This window comes from Trachymyrmex cornetzi, unplaced genomic scaffold, assembly GCF_001594075.2.
Source record: "Trachymyrmex cornetzi isolate Tcor2-1 unplaced genomic scaffold, Tcor1.1 scaffold146, whole genome shotgun sequence".
Lineage (NCBI taxonomy): Eukaryota > Metazoa > Arthropoda > Insecta > Hymenoptera > Formicidae > Trachymyrmex > Trachymyrmex cornetzi.
In genome coordinates this window covers 85,053-110,938 of record NW_017296048.1, presented here as the reverse complement: position 1 = coordinate 110,938, position 25,886 = coordinate 85,053, and the positions used below count along the sequence as shown (strand labels likewise).

The window sequence follows — 25,886 nt, the reverse complement described above, 5'->3', positions numbered from 1 at the left end:
CCCCCCCCCCCCCCCCCCCCCCGCCCCCGCCGCCGCTGCTGCGAAAAAGAGAAACCGGGAGGGAATAAGGATCGGGCAACACAGAGGCCGCAGAAACTGAATCTGCCTACTGTTCTCTTATTGGATCCTGCTCCAACCGCGAACCGCATCGGCACCGCAAATGCCAACAAAAAAAGAACTTGCGCGCCCGCGGACGCGCAGATCGGCGAATCGCCATTAAGTCCTCGGCGAGAAACTTCATTATGCAAACGCGCAGTTTCTATCCTCCAACTCTGTTCTCTCCACTTATCCGAAGGAGGGCCTCCCTTAATTACGATATCATATAACGATGAGTCTACAAAAAATCTTACTGTGTGTTGAAAAAGAATTGTACGAGAGAGTCTGACTTTCTTAATTAATTGCTGCATGCGCTTTTTTTTTAATGCGAGAAAAAAAGTAAAGGTTGACATTTGATATTTTTGCTATAAAATTAAACGGGTCGAGTTACGACTACCTTTTTGATATAACTTGTAGGGATCTTATGAAAAAATCTGGTTATGAATGATATTATCAAAATTCTACATAGATATAGAAAGGTATATATATTTCTTCCTTCTATACTATATTATCTTATATTGACTTTAATTTATATTATCTCATTCTATAACTTTAATTAAGATCATAGAGTGAGACGATATAAGTAAAAGAGATATAATATATATATACAGGGAGAAAGTATATACAATACTTTCTCTTTCGTAGGATTTTGACAAAATAGTTTAGTGATTAAACTCCATTAAAAAGATAATACTTTAATGTTAGTACATGTCATAAATTTAATAATAAAAAATATGTTTCTGAATTAGAATTGTTTTGATTCATCTTTATTTTCCAAAATTAAATTTTTTAAAAATTGTTCATAAAATTATAATTTGATCTCCGAAATACATCAAATATATATGCACAAATTCATATAACTACACTCTAAATTTCTTGCAGTGAAATCTCACTCCAAGAGAGTGAAAATGCAACCTTTGAAAAAAGTGAAAATATTTCACTTCTTGGAAAAAGTGACGATCTTCACTCTTTTTAGAATGAAATCTCACATTTTTTGGAATGAGATTTCACTCCTTTGAAGTGAAAATTCACACTAAAAAGAGTGAAGATTGTCATTCTTTTTCAAGAAGTGAAATATTTTCACTTTTTTTTCAAGGATAATTGTATTTTTACTTTTTTGGAGTGAGATTTCACTGTAAGAAATTTAGAGTGTAAAATTTAGAAAGAGATAATATTTCGATGCTAGTTATAAATTTATTAATGAAAAATATATGCTTGAATTAGAATTACAATATTACTTCTTATATATTTTTATAATTGGATTCTTGTGTGTGTGAAAGACTGCTTATATAAAATTATAATTCAATCATTTTCAGAGTGTATGCGTCAAATTAAATGCTTTATTATTCACGTACAGAATTAATATACATAACTGTAGATTTACCATAAATTGCAAATCCTGAAAAGAAAGAATCCTGCATTGAAAGAGATAGAACGACGTTATCTGTTTGCATCGTATTCAGTAACAACGATCGGAATCGCATGGCTGACCTCTCGACAAATTACTTCGTGCAGCCGGAAGGCGTGTTTTAGATTATGGTAATACGGCTCTCTCAATTTCGAATCGGGCAACTGTTAAATCGAGGAAACGAAATTCTAATTTATAGTCATTAGATAATAATAAATAAAGTTTAGAACAATCTCTCTTGCATGGAAATAAAGAACCCTTGGGAGAAAGTGCAAATAACAACGTCGCCCTAAATCGTGAGAGATGTTTAGTTAAAACTCAGTTCGGAGAAATTTATCTTACTTCTCTACAACGCACTTGGGTATTATTCTGGCAAATACATTACGTTAATAGAATCCACTAAAGTGAATAAAACGCGAATTTGATAAAAGTGTGCAATTAGCGTGTTCAATTAGCGTGTTGCACAGAGTAATAAAAAAAGTTTGGTCACAAAATTTTGTGTTTATCATTAATAATGTATAATTATTGAATCATTAGGAACGTATATTTATAAAAAAGACAAAATCTGGAATATTAATTATATCTTGTTAAATATTAAAAACACACATAATAATTAACTGAAAATGGCCATCTTTAATTTTGATACAAGCTTTAGAGCGCTTCGAGAATGCATCAACAATGGCCGCGTATTTGTCTAGGAATAAATTCTAGACAGCCAACAGAGCAGTTTTGAATTCATCTACATGCCGATGTGAAAATCTTTTAGCGCAAAATCTTTTCGGTATTTAATAAGATGTAACTCTGACACTCCAGACTTAATTTTGTTTAATATGCATTACTAAAAATGATTTAATAAACACAAAATTTTGTTTGTCAAACTTTTTTTGCCACTCTGTATTAACACTCACTTTTTTATTTCTCGACTTTTTACAATAAATTCTTTGTAGGTTTTTAAAATGCTTGTTGACATTATTATTAAACTGATAATTAATTTAATTTGAAATATTATTTCAGCTTTAGTTTTGCGACTGCGTTTTCAAATCTGACAAATCGAATCGGTTGTTTATAAAATTGAAAGATGCATTTATAAAAAATTCTATATGAATATTATATAATAACATTTACATACAATTTTTTTAAAAATACACAACCTTATAAATACTTTCTAAAAATGTTAAAGTATACGTAAAAATTACTTCATAATTTTTGTATACTTGTTAAAGTGATAGAAAATGAACCCGTAACACGAATGATCCAAATAAAGGGCTGGAAAATCGTCATTTGTACTAAGAGTTAAACACCAAGTTTCGCTTTGACCAAAAATAGGATTATTCTCTCAATTGATCAATTTGTTAATTACGGAGTCTTTTATCACAAAAAACTCTACGTTACATGTGTATGGATTGGCATTAAAAAATATTGTCCAGTTACTTTATTTACATATAAACGATGTGCAAAGTAACAGATCAGGTATCCTACGATGTTTACGTGTAGACGCCCAATGCTGGATCCCGTTAGGCTGTCGTATGCGTTCATCCGCGACTAGAAAAAAATCCGCGTGATTACACGTGCGCGCACGCGGCAATGCGCGTCGCGCATAATGAAGGAGCCGGGCATCGTCTCGGAGACGCAACGCGACAGGACGCGACGCAAACGGCCGTTACATCATTTATCTTGCGGAAATCGTAGGACTCGTATCGAAACGGCCAACGCCACACGTCCCGTCCGTGTAACGGCGTGTGCGGCCACGGTGTCGCGTATCTCATGCTCCACGTGTGCGAGACACGTAGGTGCGGGTCGCGTGCGTAAGACGTGCGTGCGGGAGTATGAACGTCGTATCGGCAGTTTCAGGAGGAAGTTGACGAGGAAGCGACGGACAAACTGTATTACCGTAAGGTATTATCGTGCGCACGATAAAGATAATTTATTTAAAATACACTATAACGAGGAGACTTTGAATAGTCTCGTGGGATGGGATTAAAAGTTACGCTACTTGACGTACGGTTATCGCGGTAAGAAATTTTGCTCGCACTTCCTCATCATCGTCACGCACACGTTGATTGAACAGCAGTTTACGTCAAAGGTATTGAATGCGTATAATTGTACAGGATGTTTTAAATATAATAGCCTCTTTCTCTAAAGTCTAAAATAAATAAACGAAGGTCATATTCGGTCAAACGGATCGTGATTTCTATGTTTCTATGTGAATGTTTACAGTTTCCAGTTCAAGCAAACTGCACACCGATTATCTGTCAGGCATGAAATACAATCCAAATTAAAGCTGGAGTACGTAATATCATAAATTAAATTGACGAGTAATTTAATATTATTGATACTCTCTCTCTAACGAACATATTTAAAATACTATAAAGAATTTATTGCGAAAAATATCACCTCAACTGGAATTCAAGCCTTATAGATTTTTCCCTCATTCCCTGACGGGCCTTTCTTCATGGAAGAAAAACTAAAAGCAGCTACAATAAAATAATTACTCTCTAAATTCTTTGGAGTGGAATTTCACTGTAAAGAGTGAAAATTAAGCTAATCTTGAAAAAGATTGGCTCAGTGTTTAATCTTTAAGAGTGAGATTTCACCCTTTAAAATGAGATTCACTATAAAAAATTTAGAACGTGATATAAAGTTTTTAAATTTTAGAGATCTTTAAAGATACAGATAGCAATTCCCTCAAATTACGTTAAAAATGCGCGAATCTAAGATTATCTCTCAGAACTCTGTATGATTTTATCCCCATAAGTTAGTTAGCAGCATGTTTTTGCATCTTTGAAACGTCCAGTACGTGAACGTGAATATATTACATTCCGCCCGTCTTCGTGGACACGTCGCCTGATAATGAATCTCGGTGGAGAAAAGCTGCTGCCTTTATGACGTTCTAGTCGATTAAGCACGATGTAATCGCAACTGCCCGCTGGCAGACGCGCGTTTCCTGCGTCTCTCTTCGTGTCGGATTGGCGACGGCGACGTAATCCAATTTGATGGTGACGGCATCTTCGCGCGATCCCGTCCTCTCAGTGTCATCCCTTTCTACTGCTCGTTGTGTCATGTTGATATTACTACTTATCAATATTTCTGCCTCTGAATATTTGCCTTGACATGAGGGATACACCCTGAGAGAAAAAATTTTGTTATAGGAACAAACCAAGGGAAAGCAAATGTGATATTTGTTAAAAAAAACAATCGATTTGTTACGATTGCAAATTAATTCGTCAATGTAACAAATAATCAATAGTATCGCTAGCAAATAAGAGGCTCATGTATATATATAAAAGTCGTAGACGGTTGCAGGGTCTCAAATCGTAAGAAATTGACTAATTCTAGTCAAGTATTCTCTCTATATTTGACTGTGCTTGGTTGGTTTCCTACAACTTAGGACTCCACGATCATCTACGAATTCTATATAAACGAGCTAAAGTCTATCCAAAAGATAGGTTAGATTCTATATAGTTTGTTTCTGTTACTAATAATTGGTTGGTATAGCAGACTAGCAGCAATCACAACAACATAATTTGTTGTTACATATTTACCTATCACCGGTTAAAGGTACTGGTAGCTTGCTAAATTAACAAAATTCTTTCTCTCAGTGCAGCATGAAAGATATAGCCTTGTTATTTGAGTCTTTATGTATATAAAAAAGAAGTTTGAAAAAGTCGGTCCAAAATGTTAAACTATATAGACTTTTATGAAAAATGTTTACCAAACGTTCTACTGGATCACAGAATCATACTGATGAGAATTTTATGTACAGAGATGATCAAGAGAGCCAATATGGCGACTTGGGACACGCAGGATTGTACCGCCTTTTCAATGTCGTTTTCAATTTCGTTTTTCTTGGTGACTCCATATATTAATTCATTAATCTTATGGACTTCGCAGTGCGTTCTTTTAGTCATTCGAATAACCCTCGGTCTTTTTGGTTTGTCAGAGTTGCCACAAATCTGAAAAACCGGGAAAAGTCAGAGGAAAATGTAAAAAAAATTTGGAATTTTGAAATTTGCTCACAATTTCCTCAAAAACTTCTATTCCAGATAATTGTTATAATTTTTTAATATTGTATCTGAAATTTATAGTGAAATACGTTCAAAACTCGCACACTTTAAACGATTTTAATAAAATAATTAAAATTTATATTTTATTCAATATTTTTATTTGATCGCCCTTTTTCATAATTGCATTTTTTTCCGAATACTAATTTATTTTTTGTTGGCTTGAATTTGCACCTAAAATTTTAGTATGCTGTTAACCTTTTTTACGTTGTTTTTGATAATATAGACTAGCTTTCCTACAATTCTTGACTTTAAATGTGTTAAAATTTACATATTTTATATATTGGAAAATTTTCCATTTTTATCTGGAAAACTTGGAAAAGTCAAGGAACTTTTTAATTCATTTTCTGTGGCAATTCTAGTTTGCTTTCTTCTAAATTCTGAGAAATGGGGTGAATCGTAGGTTCTATTTCTACCATCGTTGTGCTACATAAAATCCTTTCACTCTAGTATGGTTCTGTAACCCACTAAAACGTTCAGTAAAAGTTTCATGGAAACAATTTAGTTCAACGTTTTAGATCGATCCTTGCGGCTTTCCTCTTTTTCTCTTACAAAAAGACTCGAATTTTGACGCAACGTTAGTTTCCTGTTTGACGACGAGAATATTGGAAAAACTGTTAGATTTAAGCATCCCACGTCATCACTCGCGCACGTTAATAGCGTATAGCGCAGCTATAATAAACACGTGGATGTTAATGAGATACGATCATAATTTATAGGACGCTGTATAAGTCGCGGCGGTATGCGAAAACGATGCTAGGCGTGGCAACCGGAGACGCAGACTCGGAGTGATCGTGAACGGGAATCCTGAACGTAGAATGATAAGACTCTCCACGAATAGTCCAGATTCGCACGTGTACTCGCTGCGTTATAGCCACCGGGATGGCACTCATTTAAAACAGAACGAAAGCGACATCTCGATGATGCTATCATCCACGAGGTATAGTTTCACTTAAAGCAGCACTATCGCCAATTTTACGTAACGATACTTGCATTCCAATTCGAATTATGAATATTATTCTGGATTTATTTACGATGCAAAAGAGGACTGATAACATGTTTGCTGTACTGAAAAAAAAGATTGGCTGCTGCAGCAAATTAGATGATAAAATATGGCCTAGCATTTTTAACTAGCTGTAACAGCCAATTTTTTGTTATAACAGCTAATTTTTCGTTGTTTTAGCCTACAATGTTAGTATTGGATTTCAATAAGCTAACGCAATCAAAAATTGGCTGCTGCAATCAATTAAAAATGCTATGCCATATTCAGTCAATCTTTTTTTTTTCAGTGTGTTTGAATTCTTAAATATTTATAACACGTTACATATAAGAAGTCGTCTTATTTGTTGAATCAGAACCGAACAAATTCGTTTATCGAACAAAAATAGAGCGCAAAGTATTCTAAAAATGTGACTTTTATAGTAATTATTTTCTTGGCACAATTTCACGAGCAAAATAAAAAAGCCTGATGAAAGTGATACGTATGCACCTACAAAAGCACGGTGCATAAAGAGGTACATCAAAGATAACAATTCACAATACCATCCGAATCATAACGGACATAATGCGAGGAAAAGATCGCGAAGATTATTATGTGAGGCGCCCGTTCTGCAGGTCGCAGCCATTCTGTCGTTCCGAACAGCAACTAAATGAACAAGATTTATCATTTGTTAATGTCACGTTGATAGTCTAGAAACGCCGTTGTGTTAACTAGGTCGTGTGACGTGAGCGCGTTACTCCAAATTGACTGGCTAAATGTGTCACGCGCAAATCGGACGGTGATAGGCACGATAAATCACGTTAGCGGAAGTGCAACGCTGACATTGTCAGCTAGACACGCTTCGAATATAATATATATGTGCAATTGCAATCGCGTAAATAGTTCACTCCGAATCGATATCTGCCGGCGGCGAAAAACAACATCAGCGAAGTGGTTTCATTGAGAGAATGTGAAAAGAGCAGTCTCGATCATATAAATGGTAAAATTATTACGCAGAAATAATCGCCTTTGAATACATCGAGAGATATTTTATTTCATCGAGTCATAATTTATTTCTAAACGTGGCCGACAAATTACAGGAAGAAGTCTTGAAAGAAGTAGGGTAAAATCAGGGATTATGGCATAGGCTACTAATATGGAATAGTGGCTTATTTTTTAAACAAAGCATTGCAATCTGGCGGCAATCGCTGAAAGTTATTGCAACTGTTATCAAACATGTCATAACAAGCAACGAGCTCGGTCCGACCAACCGTTTTGCTACAATTAACATTTATTCATTTTCATTACGTCAGAAGATTCGGCAGCTTTTTCTAAAAAGTGTTCTCACAAACTGAAGGTAAGTTTTTTTAACGCTTATATTGCACAGACGCTTTTAATAATGTTGCATGAACAATATTATGCAGATTAATTGCTATTTCAAACTTGTTTATTGCTACGGAAAGACTTTATTTGTCATATGACGACTTGCAGGTAATGTGGAATACATCGAGGGTTGAGAATATGGAATAGATTCCATGCATGTTAGCAACTTATTCGTAATCAGATTAGGTTAGGTCAGATTACAGCATGTATTCTATATCAGCTTATTTGCGATTTTTTATTTGTTCATGTGTAATAACGTTCATAATGATGCTATTATATTTTCTGTGTTATTGTACAATATAAAAATTGAACAGTTTTCTATTTTTCTTGATCAGTTTATATAAATAAACAAATTTGGATTCATTTATTGTATTATTTATTACTATGGTAAAATTTCATCGGTATTCCATATTTCATCCCATTTTTTAGAACCCCCATTTTCTCACTTTTGACTTTTTTGTTAATATTGACGTTGGACTTAAATTTTGGTGACTTTCATTTATTGGATGTTGTAACTAATATATTCCTCAAGAGTTCTTTGTAAATTTAAAGTCTTCATATGCATTTATATCGGAGCAATGTTAATTTAAAACAAGCTATTCATAATCCCTGCTTTTACCCTACTTGCAAGTACTTACAGGATAAATAAAGAACTCCATTATTAAAGTTTAGAAATTGTCTTCTTGGATATATAATCTGTTTTATTTTTCAGTTTCACTTTTAAACTGGGACATAAGTTACTTCCAAGAACTACAAAGTACTAAAGTCGTTATTCTCGATGAAGAAACACCGTGCAATTTTTCTTATCGTTCTTACCTATGATTTATGATCCGTGCTTATCGAAATGTCGTATCGAAATCGTCTTGCCATTCTTAAAAAGAAGACATGCCTTCAACAAGTCCAACCGATGTAAACATGAAAAAAAGAGCCCGCTGCATGGAGATGAGAAAACAAGATGTACCGCAAGTTCGCCGAGAATGATAGCCCGTCAAGGCTGCTGCTTGGACAGTCTGACCTCATGCCACGAGGCCGCGGCGGTATATTTACCACCTGGAAATGCTTAGAAGGGGTTTCTCATCCACGTTTTCTAATGGTCTATTATTGGACGGTCTTATTGAAGAGAATGCTTTAGTGAGGACCGCCATGCCTGTCGCGTGAAAATTATGGGATAGAGAGCATAACAATGGTACATAAAACACATGGCAACAAATTATCTTGAGTCGTCGTAACTTTGATTTGCGTTTTAATCTTTTTAATACAAATTATATACATTGTAATTAAGGTATTATTCAAAATTGAAGGGATCGCTCGTAAGATCATAATTAATTTCAATCTCCAAAAAGTATTATATTTTTAAAAAAACAAGTTTTTAATTATGTAATATAAGATCGCTCTCTTACTTCAAAACACAACTCCAAAAATTAAGTATCTCAAAAAAGAGAAAAAATATTTTTCAATTTAATCTAGAAAATTATTCACTAATTATATATCTGCAAAAAGAATACAACTATATTCTTAAGATGATCAAAAATGTCATTTTCGCTTCATATAATTCTTTAAAAAAATCTTTTTTAGTTGTGACGATTTGACGATTGTTTTATATTTATAAAGTTAATTCACTTTTAATATTTATTTAATTCATTCCTAGTAATAACTTTTTCACATTTATTTCTTAAAGAAAACATAGTACAATGCAAAAATAAACTATAATAAAAATATAGTAATATCATATAATTTTTCAAGTGAACAAGTGAAACATTATATTTATAGTACTTTATTCTCACTTTGATTTCAATCTTTTATACGAGTCGTGTACAAAAGATCCAAAGAATGCTAAACACGGAGAAAACCTTTCAAAGAGACCGCCATACGGAATCGATACTGAACGACGGCGGCGCTCTGAGTTTCGTGCCATGTCAATTATGTAACCACTAGCACATGCTGCGTAATACTTTATCTTCACCTGTATTTATCCAATCGCGAAAGAAAATAATTATATGCGTTTGTATCCATGTGAGAATATGCACGCTGTAAATCGTGAGTGTCGGTATTTGTGACGTTTGTACCAAGTAAAGTATAATATTATACTTGAGTCCTCAAGCGAGCAGCATCGAGCAGCATCTACTGGCCCAATGACTGCAGCCATCTGTTTGCCAGCACAAAAGCCTCGCGCATGCGTGAAAGAGTGAGCCAGCAGTGATATAGATACAACAGATTTCAAGTGTACATACACTAAAATCTTAAAAATCTTAGCAAGACTTCTAGTTTTTTCTTAAACAGATATTTATTAGTGATTCTTGCAGAATTAATATCGAAGAAAGTAAGATAGATAAGAGCTAATTACAAATGTATACTGTACTTATTTGATTGATATCTACAGCGGAAAAGTATGAAATTCCGCAAACGCGGCTGCACAGAGTTAATTTAAATTCGCAGTGCGATTCTTCAAATGCTATTGTAACAATAAGAAAGAATTAGATCAGAAGGTTATCGCCCCATCGTAATTCGCAACGCGAGTAAGAACGAGATTCAGTCTGTACAATTCCGATTGTCTGACTGTTATCAGCCAGTAGAAAGTATTCACTTTCTATTACCATTTAAAGAATAAGTGCGCAAAAATTTCGAAGGAATTTTATATTTGCTGAATAACGTACGATATTTCTTCATTAATATTGTCACTAATATTAATTTTAATTCAGGATTGGCAAGTAACACATTATTTGTAACGTCGTTAGATTTTTTTCTGAATAACGTTCATAGAGTAATGTAGTTATATTTTTGGGATAATGGTAACAATTTCATTAATTACTTTTATCGTTACTTTTCTATTTACGTTAAAGTTTTAATTGTAATTAGAGTATATATAAATATATGTATACATATATTATATATGTATATATTAATGAAAAACGCTATTGTATGCAGATTCTTACGGTAACTACAAAAAAGATGTTAGAATTCTATTTTTTAGTAGATGAATGAAAATATATACATATTTATCAGTTTTTTAGTTTCATTCCAATATTTTTTGTAGTTACCGTAAGAATCTGCATACAATAGCGTTTTTCATTAATAGAACTAATGCGCATTCAGTGCACTTTAAAGCTGTACAATCAACGTAAATATGTACGGTTAATAAAAATATAGAAACGAATTAAATCGCGAAATCCTCGATACATTTTATTATGCTATTTGATAAAATATACTTTAAGCATTATATCATCTCAAATATCTTATTTTTACATTTAGATTAGAGTTGCGTACAACGGCTTTAATGTACACTAACAACAAAAAGCACGAGTTTTGCCAATGAAAAACGCTATAATATTCTATTAGTGTAAAGAAAAAAAAGTAACGACTCGTTACATTTTGAGTGACGGTAACGGTAACGAGTTACTTTCGCAAATCAATAACGGGTAATGAAAACGAGTTACTTTTTAGGAAAAAGAACGGTAACGAGTCATTTTTATGAGGTAACGTTGCTAACCCTGTTTTAATTTTAGTTCAATTTATTCTTTATCTTTTTCTAATTTTATAGCCGGTATTGGTTCTTATACACGGAGAAAATGTTATATTTAAAATTACTATAATGTGGTAGTAGTTGCGGTCTTCATGTAAATTATAAGTTTAAATGCTATAGCTATTTTTTTAAAAACAATAATACAACGTAATTTTTACACTTTTTCATAGTAAAAATTTTTTATTACAAAATCAAAACTTGTTGAATGAAAGTTAGTATTGTAAAGATAAGTAATAAAAAATATATACCTAGCAAATTTTGTTTGCGTACCATAATAAAAATTAACTGTTTCCATGTTAGAATATGGCTTAAGCACTGGTTTAACAAAATAATTACTTTATTTATGTGATAAAAATCAGTATTACCATAGTAAAAGTTAAGCCGGAATCATGTTGTGAGGATCCATCGAAAATACAAGAGTAAAGTGTAATTTAAAATTGTGTATTAAAACTAAATATAAAATTTTCTCCCTGTATTTACGATCATCTTAAGTACAGTTTTAAGATGTCATAAACCAATGACGGATTAATATCTTAAGACATTACCTCAGATGATCTTGAAACAGAAATGGTCTATGAATACCGGTCTAAGAATTAGAAAAGGATGTAAGTTGAACCGAGATGATGGGACCTGTTCTGTAGCTCTTAACGGCTGTAACTGTAGTGTTACAACGTCATTGCGTAGGTTTTGTACATGGTAAAAAAAACTGCGCAAAGACAACGTAACACTACAGGTACAGTCGTTAACAAGAGTTACAGAATAGGCTCTTATATAAAATTATTTACAGTTTTTAATATGTTATTCATCATTATTAAGATCGTTTAGAAGATGCGAATAAGCATCAAAAAATAGTTAAAAAATTGCTAGTCAATTTTAACTCGTGATATTACTGCGGTAGTTTAGTAGAGTTAGCGTTTCAAGACCGGAAATTTTTCGGCGCGCGTTTCTGTGGGACTACATACGTAGTATATAAATTCACATAAGAATCATACAAGCATTAAGATCCAGCTAGACCGTGTAAAGGCTTTGATTTCTATAGTTTGTCTTATATAAAAGTTAATCTATACATTGATGGAACCGCGTTAGACTTGATTAGACAATTGTTAATAAAAATTGACGACGAAACTGAACGTTTTCAAACGACAAATATGAAACTGCGTAGCGTGAATAACGGCGTGTTGAACATCAACTGGTAATCCAACTTCGTACAATTACGACACCCATCGCTCAAAGTATTCCTGGAACTTCGCGACTACCTCGATGAAGCAATCAGAACCGCATAGCGGCGAATTCACGCACGCTGATGTGCAAAAGTTGACGCGCGCGCGCGCCATCAATTACGTTGTTACTCATTCCGCTCTGACGCGAACACGCGTAAAAGACAGAAACGCTAACGTTACACCGCGGGACACGATTCGCTTCCACCGTGCGATCATACTGAACCTTGTTAACCTTGACATTTTGAGCAACTCTCTTGCCGCGCGTTTATTTTAGAAAGGCAGAACGACGTGTCCCATGACGAATTCCTACCCCGCGGGTCGATAAGCGATACTATTGGGTGTGATGCGATTACTTCTATCATCATCTATTTATGTACAGACTTTACTAGAAGCATTGCCGCTCTTTTCAACAGCGTGTTCTTAAGTTGACGTGTGTGACTGTTTTCTCTTGATGACAAACGTTTTATTCATTCTGCCTCATAACTTCTAATCTTTCGCGTTAAATTTTCGCGATATACTTTTAGGCTGCGGTCCACTTGCTTCTTCCAAATGCTCTGAACGTTACGCTCCAAATGCTACGCTCCGATTGGTCCATTACTATTTCGAACGCTACAATTGCTACGTGAACGCTCCAGCCAACCCACCTCCCGAGGTGAGGCAGTTGAAGCGAAGTGGGAGCAAAAACGATGACATATTGATGACGTAATCAGAGTTGCTGGGAGCGTTCCGAAGCATCAAATGGACCAGTCATATCAGTGCTACAAATGCTCTGTACCGTTTGAAGCGCTAAGTGGACCGCAGCCTTAATAAAGTCAAATTAGCTACAGAGAATGAGATATTTCAATTTTTATGAAACTTACTTTTAATAACTTGAAAATCACTTACAATTAGATCTCTCCGCAACTTTATTTATGGAAAAAATCTCATAAAATTTGCTCTCTTTTTTTAGAGATTTCTGATCTAATTTTTAATTGTTGTTACAGTTCTTGTAATGTCAATGTTTTTAATATAAAAAATAAGATATTTTATCGCGTTTTTTCGTATAACATTAATTATTTTCAAAAGAAGAATTTAATACATTTTTTTTTGATAAATATTTTTTTATTTTATGGTCTTTGATAAAAAAAGATACTCTAACAAAGAAACAAATTTTCACAAAATTTATTTATAAAATTTAAGATCAATGGGGATCGCGCAAATTTGATCAGAAATTGATCAGTGAAATGCAGTCACGGATAATCAACTCGAGCATCGAATCGAGAACACTGTTCTCCACGAGATATGTTAATCTCTGGACGAAGATATTCCAGAAGAAGAAGAAACCGTTAGCTTCAGAGGTTAGTGGGTCTCTCGGTTTCTCATGAATTAATTCGGCCACTCCCCTAATTATCTCACGCGTTGTATTTTTTTTTTATCGGTCCGAAGGAGATCTTTTCTCAGACGACCGTGCGCACTTTCTCCGGACACTCTTACGTAACAATACACGCTCGTGTTACACTTCGCGTGTCTCCATTCCCGCGGCACTACGCGATCGCACAAATGTGATAAGCACGTGATTCTTCCCAGTCGAACAGACTCCAAGTATCCATCGTTTCAAGTATATTGTGTATCCCACCGAATGATTGCACAAGTTGCAAATTACTTCCGAACGTCTTACAATCTTCTTACAATCTTGAAATAGATTTGCGGTATAAGACTTATCCGGAGAGGGAGCAACTCAATTTATATTTTTACTTCTCTAAATGTAAAAAAATGCTAATTTTTTGCGGTTTCAAATCCGTATTATTTATAAAATTGACGTACCTTTCATTTAGACACACTGAGAAAAAAAAATTTGTTCAACTAACTAAATATATTTAGTTGTTTGCAGATTTGATTAATTCAACAAATTCGGTTAAATAAAATTGATTGAATTAACCAAATCTACAAACTAAATATGTTTAGTTCGTTGAAAAAATTTTTTTTTCTCAGTGCAGATATTAGACATAAACTCTTTTATTAAAGTTATTTATTATTAAATATAAACTCTCTTCGCGTTCGATGTCATACTTTCTTAAAAATTGCTTTAATCCATGCCGCAATAGAAACTTTTTATACGTAGTTGTTATGATTTCATAAATTTGAAATCTTCATAGAATATCCGTTGCAATTCTTTCCCTCTTTTTTTTTAACATTGGATAATTCTAGAATCTTACTTTACTGTGGTGCAAAGTTACTCTTGTCGGTGCAATTTAATCCCGTCCTGCGGTAACATGAAACGGCAAATATACAAGTAATATGATCGCGCGTTGAGAAACGACATTATAGCGACTGTCTGTCGTTTCCGAATGGCATGCGCATATTCTTAAAATCCCTCCTTTTAATACTTTCGTTGCGACGGGTTAATTTCTTCTATACACACGGAAAGCCGGAAGGGCCAGCTTGACGGCGGTGTTAACGAGTCGACGCGTCGAGGAAGATACGTCGTAACGGGATGTAACGGTCGCGACTTTGTCCCGCGTGCTCGTGATGATCCCCGAGGATATTTCCTCGATCAGTCAGCGTGTACAAAGTGGCCCGACGTGATAGCGGTATCTCCAATGCAGGTCCTAACGAGCTACCTATTGCAAACCGACGAACCCCCTTGGACTTCATACTTCGTCCGATACGCCGACGTAGTGAACGATCAGCGGGGAATGTCACACTTCAATTGGCCAGCGGGCGGCAGCAATTATCACGTACTTAGGACCGGCTGCTTCCCGTATATCAAGTATCACTGCACCAAGCGGCCGATGCAGGATCTCAGTGGCGAGGACAGATTCTTCAAGGCGATCAAGATATTGAACCTTGGTAGGTTGCAATGGTAGCCGGACGCTCGTGAAAAGGAGTCCGCGTTCGGAAAGGTGGCCTTGTTCATTTACGCCGCTCAGATGCGATAAACCGGCGAGCTCGTAAATCCTATAATTACCGCGAACACGAGATGTCATGGAATCCTCGATATTAATTCTATAAACGAGATTCTTTGTTTTTTTTAATATCTGTAAAGGTTATATTACTTCAATTGAAATGCAGAGACGTACAGTAAAAAAAAACTAAATTTTAATAAATATTTGTTTGAATAGTTCTGAGTAAATATTTACTAAATGTTAACATATATTTATTTAATAAAAAAAGATAATTTAATTTAACTATCTTTTTTTATATTGAGTAAATCTTTATTTACCGTTACTAAATGTTTATTCAGTATACTACTCGAAAAACTATCTATTAAGATTTAATAATATTTTTTAGCGTATCGATTATTTTTAACTCGTTGATGATTAAAAATAAAGGAAAAGGTTTGGAAAAGTTCAGTTAAATTTAATTAAATTCTTATTGGAGCGAAATTCTTATTTCCCTTTTTACAATCTTGATTTAAAAGTTGAGATCAAAGTTTTTAATATCGCAACAAATTATATATATACTACCTATTTATATATGACAGCATCATAAAAATTAAAAAAAAAATACACAAATTTGTAAAGAAATTCTTTGCCACCAAGATTGGAAGTTCCGAGACTGTGTGAGACCCTGTAAATTCACAGCTACCGCCGTTTGATTAATTGAATTCAGTCAGTATCTAAAGCAACGATCGGAACAAGGCGTCGTAACACAGACCGCGGTCTTATTCGGTTTAATTTCCGACATACGAGAAGGAACGTGGGACGACGAGCACGTTGTCCTTCCACGGCCAATGTCTTGTCTCATTGAGTGCTCTACCGATCTGGAATTAGCCATGGCGAACGGGTTCAGCAATGCGACGACTTGATAATCCCCCTTTCTGACTTTTTGTTTCCTTACATTTGTTCGATGTACCAGGTATCCCTACTCTGATGTATGGACTGGCTGCGACGCAGCTTATCCGACACCGCGAGATCGTGAAGACGCCTCGGGGTGACGTGACGATCTATTTCTTGCTACCAGAGGACAAAGGTTCGCGGTACTGAGACTTGCACCCTACAACGCTAATCTGCGTCGAGTCTCCCATCGTTGCCTTCCTCGGAAATGACATTAACGGCAACGAAATACAGAGTTGTACCGATGACTGTTGCTTCTTTTTTCAACCCCTCCTTATTTCTCGTTATTCCATCGAGTTCTCAAGTACAAAACAAAAAGGGAATCGAGCGGCGCAAGAAACTCCCAACCGTCTGAACATTCTGCTTATCCATAACAGATGCGACCACCAATGTTAACTGAGAAAATGAAAAAGCTGAAAATAGCGATTCTGAATAGTGTCGTTTTTCCTTGTAAAAGAATACGGTAGAATTTATCCAATGGCTCGATACGACGAAGTCGAGGAGTTAGGATGTTAATAAACGACTAAATCTTGAAACAGACACACTGTTCTTTTCTTTTGCTTTCATGATCGCTTTATATGAAATGTATTTTTAGGAGGTTACAAAACGTCATGTAAATCTCTAAATACAATCGCAAATAAAAATTGAGCTAACAATGAAAAGTCAAGGTTTGCTTCATTATAAAATTGTTATAAAATTATAAAAACTAGTTTTTTTTTTAGTCATCTTTTTAACTCAATAGATAGCGCGTGCTAGTCATAGCTCCTCATCCATCAGTCAATTAGAATAGCGAAGGCTTTTATCAACGACAACGCCAGTCACGTATATGAATCCGCAGGCTATCGCGATAGTCTCGTGTCAGGCTTTAGAGGATCTAAACGCGAGCTCTTTAGAAACTTCGACGACGCGCCGATAATGCGAGGTCTCGTTAATGAGAATGGCCGCCGGCGATCCGTGCGTGAAACAAGGTGCGAACGCACATATAGTTAGAACGGTTTTCTAATCGACTAGTACCGTGTTCCTCCCTGCATCCAATGATGCATTAATGACTCGGCCAAGTAGTTCTCCGCTCCGCACCCATTACCGTGGAAGACGTGTGCGTAATATCGACTATGAAAACTCTTCCGTTGCCGACCATTGGCGTTGAAATTCGAGATTTACGAGCGCACATGACCAATGCGATATATAATAATTTGTATTGACCTTTAGGGTCAGGACATGGGCGTAGCCAGGATTTTGTTTAAGGGGGAGGCCAAACTAGAATTGCGACTTTTGAACTCCGGAAAGGAGAAGGGTAGTCGAATGGATTGTTGAACTTTTCAGTTTTGTTTTATTATTATTTTAATTAATTGCTAGCAGGTAAATCACAAACTCACATATTTATTTTACTAATTTACTTTATTTTTCTCTTAAAATTGTAAACTGATTTTTCGAACTGAAAAAACTTAAATTTATAACATTTACAGTCGTCTTGTATTCTTAAAAAATCTTTCTGTAACTTTCTTTTTTTCTAAACTTAATTTTTTGACAAAACTCGTTAAACATAGTCTGTTTAAGCAGTTTTAATTATTTTTGTTCTTTAAGATTTAGGAGATGGCTTTCTCCTACTTTTCCCTGGCTCATTGGTCTATTTTTTAAATCTTATAGCTTTTCCTGAATGAGATGTTATTATTGATCATTTCATTGTATGTTTCTTGCCTCAAACACGAAAAAAAAATATTGTTGGCTACAGTTAATTCTGATTAGCTGAAATTGCATTAGCTACTATAGCTATGAAATTTGCTAATACATACAAAGAATTTGCTGCTGTAGTTAATATAAGGACGTGATAGCAAAGTATACATGTCTATTACAGATCAATTTATTTAGCAACATGAAGTTGATTGTCATAGTTATCGGATTTGTCAGTGTAAAAGAAAATTGTCTCTACCACAGCTAAATATGGTTTACTGAAACTGTACTTGCTACCAAATTGTCTGCTACACAGAAAACGTTTGCTGCAACGATCAATAGATCGACATAATCGACAAAAAGCTTGTCTGTTACAATGATAATATTTAGGCCTCACAGCTAATGGAAATTAGACCTCGCAGATACGACGTTAGGTATCCATATGTTACGACTGGAATTTAGCTACCACACGCAAATTTTTGCTGCTGCAACTAATCTTTTTTTCCGTGAAATATAACTTTCAGTGCCACTATAATGGCTGTCTCATTCTGTAAAGGTTAATTAAAATCGATGCAATGCACTGTGTTATGAATGTTATGATCAGCGAACACATGTGTACATCTTAATTCGAATTGACAGATACCAGATAGCATATTGTCGCTTTAGATCATTTCTGAAAGATGCGCTCCAATAGTCATACAGATTCGATAAATCGTAAATTATCAAGCTTTGGCAACGTGCAACAATGTTAAAAATAACTTGCTTTAAACTTGGTAAAGAATCTTACAAGTATATCTGCATTTCGCATTCTTCTTAGACTTACAATTACTTTTTACAAAGATAAAATATATTTCTAAATTTCTAAACTCCTTATATTTCTGCAATTAAAAATTATTCTAACTATATATGTCTGTTTTTTATTCTTGCACTAGACTATACTAAAACTTTCTCGCTTTCGCTAAATATATATCAAACATAAATCTATCTCACTTTATAAGTTTTAAAAGTGCACATTAGTTCAGTCACAGAAAACAAACCTTATATTATTTACACGTCTCTTTTCTAATCCATTTTACAATTAGAATTGGTTTCTGTTTTATAAACATTAGAGAAAGAGAGAGAAAATTAAAAGAAAACTTTAAACTTTCTATCGTATTTTATTACATTTTTTTGTACCTACCATTATATAATTTTACGCTTCATTAATTTTACTTCAATTTTTTCGAGCTTAAGATAATAAAATACTTTGAAACTGTAAATATCACGAGATTTTATGTACAATAGTTACAAGTATAACTAACGATCTGCCAACTATTAATACATGACTACCGTTCAAACATTAATAATGGGTTATCGTGGTAGTTTCTGCAACCGTATCGAATCTGGAAATGAAACGTAGTGAAAGTAAATGGAGAAAATCAGCAATGACCTGCGATTTTTTTGCGAACATATCAGGTTAAAAGCGTTATCAACGGGTGATATTTGAATCTTATGGAACCGGTGACAAATAAAAATTCGTTAGCAAACCGTCAAGTTATGCAATGACATCTCGAGTCTTTTCCGCGACATTTGCAATTACACTGGAAAGTTTCCATCGTTTCGAATGTAAAAGAACAACTTCCGTTGGTGACACGCACACAGTGCACGCACCTCTCCAAATAGTCATTTATCACTTACCGATTACATCGATAAACAAATAAAATAAATAAACAGCCGGATTAAAAGAAGTATTAATTAGCGGTTGACTTTCACATTTTAACATACTTTCACCGATCCGTACCCTTCCATCCCGTCATGGACGACGTCTTCGATTTTCTTATTGCCTTTTCAGGACACGCAACAATATTCTCGTCTTCCATTAATGAGATGTAATCCGAGCAGTATTGCGAGAGAGCGAAAAACATAACGATCGTGTATATCGTATTATTTTCAAAGTATAAAAGAGTAGCTTTATCATAAAAACAATTAAGAAACATGAAACGTGGAGCTGTTTCGAGGTACGAAATACCTACTTAGGTGTGTGTGTGTGTGTGTAAGATTCTTATTAGTAACGATATTTTCAAGTATCTAGTAAACTGCGTAGACTGCTAGAATTCATAAAACATCACAGGATTGGTTGGATTTTACTGATAACGACAACAGTTCTGTCGCAGCTCGTTATATACATATATTTGCAGTCTTTAATGAAATATCAATTGGAAAATATTAAGCGAAACAATTTTAACGAAAAGTCAATTTTCAAAGTCTCTTGTACCGATTAACTTTTATCTCACTGATCAAGTCCCACGAACCAGTGCATTCAGGCATGACGATTATCAGTTGATTCAATTCGCGGAATTACTCGAGTGTTCAACGCTCATTAAATTTGGTATCTAACAGATAACGAGATTTTCTAGAACAGTTTAAAGTTTTATAGCGACAGATCGGTTGAGTGCATTCTCGAGTTCGTCGCTCCAGGTGATCTTCTTGAGTAGGAGGATGATTGGAACGAAAGACGAAGGTAAGAAAAAGAGAAGGATAGGGGAAGGTGAGAATTTTACGAAGCTCGTTAGGAACGTTGTGAAGGGCTAGTTATGCTGATTAGATCGAGTTTACATATCGAGAATGTGCAACTACACATATTAATGGTATCATCTCAACGCGTTTCTGCCAGGACGGTAAGCCGACCGGCGCCGTAAAAGTCGCAGGTTGAAAAGAATGACTTCTCGTTTTTGCAGGGCAGGATGATGGCGATAACGATAACAGGGCTTAACCCTTGGCGAACGCCTTGCCACGCCAATGTAGTCGCTAAACAACATCGTGTAACGACGAAAGGCAGAATAATTGATAGGAATGAAGGAGACCCGATTGCAACGTATTATTTCCTGCGTTTTCGCTTCCTGCATGCCCGTTATCCTTTCTAATCTGGAGCAATATTGTAAATATTGGAACGGATTTTATGCAATTATTATATTTAAAATGTTCGTGATATTTAATAACGCCTTGAATTTTATTAAGCTGTTAAATGTTTAATTGAATTTAACTTAATATCTATATTTTAAAAATATAGGAAATGCCCACTAATCGAATAAGCAACATTAAATTTCTTTTTCTATTTTTCTGCTAAAAAATAATTGCATTTTTAACTATTATTATGACAAATTCACATTATTATAATCCGTTATTATAATCACAGTAATTAAATTGTCTATAATATCCAAAAATATCTGAATGAAAAAAAGAATAACAGTCATATAAAAAATAATTTAAGTTGTTTTATACAAACATTTTATAATTTATAGTCTCTTCGCTGTCAATTCTTTCGAAAGTTTATATGCTTCTTTGCTGGATTTAATATATGCATAAGAAGCTCATGTGTTATACAATTCCATGTTCGAAGCGAACGAGAGAAATTCTCGGAGCGACATATTTGCATCACACGCAATTAATTTCGCACGAGGCTTCACAAACGTGCTACATTTGCATGTCCCGATGATCGTGGCGCTATTCTAAAGATAGTGTCTGCTTGTAACCAGGAACCCACGGCGATATTAAACGCTTCAATAGTCTTCGATCGTCCCGACGTCGACACGTAAAATTTGCGAGACAAAAACTGAAAGCCATCACGTATTGTGAATATAAAACAGTCGTGTTTTAAAGTAGCTAAAGTAAGTGACTGGTTTTAGATAACTTAAGAGCGATTTTAACAAGTAATAAAAATAAATTAATGGCAAATCAAATTTTCACGAATTCAGTGCTCTCTTTCTCTGTCAGAAAAATTCCTTGCAAAGCAATCTTTTTGATAGATTCGACTTTCATCTTGAATTGCGGAAATTTAAGGAGGTTGTAAGGGCACAAAACACATATATTAATATTTTCGCTTTAAACAAACTACATACATGTGAAAGTTGTGTTCATAACATTCTGGTTTTATTGAGCAACACATTTTTATAGGTTATTTATTTTATTTGTTATTAGTTTTATTGCTATAAACAAAAATTGTTAAAATAATAAGAAAAATCTAAATGTTTTTATATAAATATATTAAGTACTAAACATGACTTATGCAAAGTTTCTTTGAGATTCACCATTAGTTTATAACAAATAACAAATTTTATTTATTTACTGAACAATTAATGTCTGCATCTCAAGATAACTTTACAAAAATATTGTTGAATTCCTAGAGTATTTATATAAAAAAATTGAGATTTTTATCATTATTTTATAATACATTTTCATATATTTATATTAGAGTACAAATTTAAAAAATATTACTACTTATTTAAATAACTTTTGATCCAGATGGTCAATTGTTTCTTTTTCTTTTCGTGTTATTATTAAATGAAATTTAGAATAGTCTGTAATTTTTTCAAGTAGTTCTTAACATATTGCATTTGCCTTACAATCTCCTTAAATTTATAGGTACACTGAGAAAAAAATGTTGATTCAATTAAAGTCTATATTACGGGCTGTCACTAATACAAGTGATTAATTCATGTGCATTTTTATTGACATAAAGGCATAAATTATTATTTCAATAATCAAGGCCTTTATATATCAATAAAAATATACATGAATTAATTACTTATGTTAGTGACAGCCCGTAATATAAACTTTAATTGAATCAATAGCATTTGTTTCTCAGTGTATATAAGTTCCGTAACAATAAACTGATTGAGCATCAAATTATACAGAACTACTATTTCTGTGTGTGTGTGTGTATATTAAAAGGGTTTATATTTTACTAATCTTATTAAAGTGAATTCACCCGGCACCAATCACATCCTTGCCCCCGTGACCCGAAAGTACGACGTACGCGTACTCACTCAGCAAATACCTCACAGCGGGATATGCAAAGTCATCGTACTTTTGTTTTCGATTCGCAAAGCTACGCGCGTGACGTTGCATTTGTCGTACTCGCATTTTCGCTCGAACCTACTTTTCGATGCAGAAAGAAAAGTTAAATGGAGCAACGCACCGTGCAAAATAAATAACGCTCCGGAACATAAGAGATAACATCAACAGCCACATCCATCCGGTGGAGTGCAGATATATAGATGCAATAATGATATCCGGGTGAGGCTCTCTGGTCACGCTTTTAACATTTAAGGGCATGGCCTTTTTTATAGAGAGAACGAACGGCTTTGTACCAAAATTGAGAAATAGCCTTTCAATTTTCTCCGAAGGAAAAATTACGACAGTTTAATGTCATTAAAATGCTTTAGCAATAATAACGTTATCATAATCTGATATTCGCTTAATATATCAGTCATTTACTTAAAAGTGTATCTATTAATAGTGTTTAATAGTAATTCAATAAACTTTAAGGAGATTCCTTGCAATGAATATTCATTTAGAAAAATTCATCCATGAATAGAATCTTTTAGTTCATCCGTAAATGTGCCCTATTATACAGAAATTCTTTTCAAAATGTTTTCGTCTCACCATATCGGAGAACTGATAAAAGGAAAAGATACGAAGAGGAGAAAAGAGTAAGTTTTAAAAGCATGCTGAAAGCGTGTCTACCGGGTATTATCATCGCACCCCGTCACAACGGTGAATCGAGGATATCGGTTGAATCACGAATATTCTTTTCGATTTATTTATTAGTGCATGTACGCATTCATATATACATATATATATATATACATACATACATACATACACAAAAATACATGTTACAAGCGGATACGATCGCCAGTTCGTCGATGAACGGACCGTCCACGGTTTACCGTCGCTTATCTCGGTCGGATCGAGCTCGAGCATCGAAGGCAAGTTAATTTTACCGTAGAAAGAGAGAGGATGAAGCCTTCCGGCTCCGGGCACTCGCGAATAATCGCGCATCCTCGAAGAGCTCGTGAGTCACGGCCGGAATTAGGAGCCCTTCGTCCGTTATGTCGGTTCTCTCGATCGCCAGCTTTATGCGGCCGGCCTTATCGAATCTAACACAGTAAAAATTATTTTGTATTTGTATTGGAAACAGTCTACTCAAGTCCTTGTTAGAATTTTGAATTAAATCGTTAACGTATTTGAGTGTAATTTAATATAATCATTTATTTTGTATTAAATAGGTATTTCGTTTTCAGGGTTGCCATAGATCTGGAAAACCGGAAAAGGTCAAGGGAAAATGTAAAAAAGTTTGAAATTTCAAAATTTGCTCACAATTTCTTTAAACTGCTTCTATTCCAAATAATTGTTATAATTTTTTAAATATTATATCTGACGTTTATAGTTCAAAACTTGCGCACTTTAAACGATTTTAACAAAATAATTCAGATTTATATTTTATTCAGTATTTTTATTTGATCCCTCTTTTTCGTCGTATTATTTTTTTCAAAACTAATTTATTTTTTGCTGGCTTGAATTTGCACCCAAAATTTTACTATGCTATTAAGCTTTTTTGCGTTTTTAATAATATAGCTTTCCTACAGTCCTTGAGTCTAAATATTAAAATTTACATATTTTATATTAGTCATGGAAAATTTTCCATTTTCATCTGGAAAATCTGGAAAAGTCAGGGAATTCTAAAATTCATTTTCTGTAGCAACCCTGGTTTTGTAAATTGATATTCAACATTTCTTAGTGTTAAATAATACAATTTATAAGTAAGTAAATAAATAACATAAGACTAATGTGTTTTTAAACATAAATTCTAAACTACTGAATAAAATACGTGTTAATTTAAATATGTTAATTTAACATATCGTAGATGTTAATTTTATTGAAAAATATGCTTCCACAGTTTGCTTACAAATTTGTATGTGTTAATTATTTTACATAACATTCGTGTTGCTCTCTAACACATTCATCTTGCATTAAATTAATACAAACATTTAAGACTATTTAAGACGAGGGAGTAACCACTAGCTGAAATATTGTCCCATAGATTATATGACATCATATGATTTCATCTGATTACAAATAATTTTTTTCGCTATATATGAAGTCGTTTGGTAAAATATACGAATTTATTTAATATTATACAATGATTTATCGTGGTTGCATACGTATAATTATTGGATTATATATACATAGAAATTTAATATAAATTTTATAATGATTTCGAGGACTCCGTCCCACGATTATATTAAGTGGTTACCCCCTCGATTTAAGATACGTGAAATGTGTTATATTTAACACCAATTTTCCAGCTGTGAGGCCGCGCGATAGTCACCGCCGATAGAGCCCGGCAGCCACCCGTTTGATTCACCGATCTCGTTACAGCCGACTACTGAATTCGCATTAATTTATGCGCGTCCACAAATCAAGCGCAAAATAGAATCGTTCCCGCTTCTTTCGTCCCCGCGAGCCGCGATCGTATGCATCGATAGCTCGTATGGATCGATAACTGATACATTTCGTTCGAGCGCACAGTTACGCGCGAATAGCGTCGCTGATCTATCAGCACGATTATTAAATGTCGCGTTACGTTGCGCCACATTGATTACTGGCAAGGTGGCCACTTATACGCTCGATGTCGTAACCGGGACGGCATTTTTACCCGCGTGCTTATCGATCCGAAAAGATAATCGACCATCTCACGCGTTTAATCCACGGAACTCTTCGCCCCGAGATAGAATTGCGTCAGCTTCCTAAATCGTGATTTCGATGTTTCTCCTGATATCAATGTTGAAACGTTAAGCGCGAAAATATGCGCGTTGTACATGCCGACTGTAGCGGATAAGCGTCTTTGATGACCCGTGCGAAATCCGCCATGAAGCGACGGTCGCGGCGAATCCGGACGCGAGAAAATC

At 34.5% G+C, this 25,886-nt stretch overlaps 2 protein-coding genes across 5 annotated transcripts in view; one reads left to right on the top strand and one right to left on the bottom strand.

The window, feature by feature from the left end:
- The window catches only part of LOC108757530 (uncharacterized protein C15orf61 homolog), a 30,022-nt gene extending 13,066 nt beyond the window's left edge, over window positions 1–16,956 (top strand). Inside the window, exons 1-4 of one of the 3 annotated variants that reach the window (XM_018501976.1) lie at window positions 9,750–10,112; window positions 13,847–14,004; window positions 15,253–15,496; window positions 16,505–16,956. In XM_018501976.1, the coding sequence (XP_018357478.1) occupies window positions 13,891–14,004; window positions 15,253–15,496; window positions 16,505–16,632 (486 nt within the window). In that variant the 5' untranslated portion in view covers window positions 9,750–10,112; window positions 13,847–13,890 and the 3' untranslated portion in view covers window positions 16,633–16,956. Of the gene's footprint in view, window positions 1–9,749; window positions 10,113–10,247; window positions 10,578–13,846; window positions 14,005–15,252; window positions 15,497–16,504 lie in introns of those variants that run through there. The other 2 variants (XM_018501977.1, XM_018501978.1) reach the window with 2 other exon arrangements.
- Window positions 1–25,886, bottom strand: part of Cad99C (cadherin 99C) — a 160,034-nt gene that overhangs the window by 106,527 nt on the left and 27,621 nt on the right. The gene's annotated exons all lie outside the window — the stretch shown is intronic.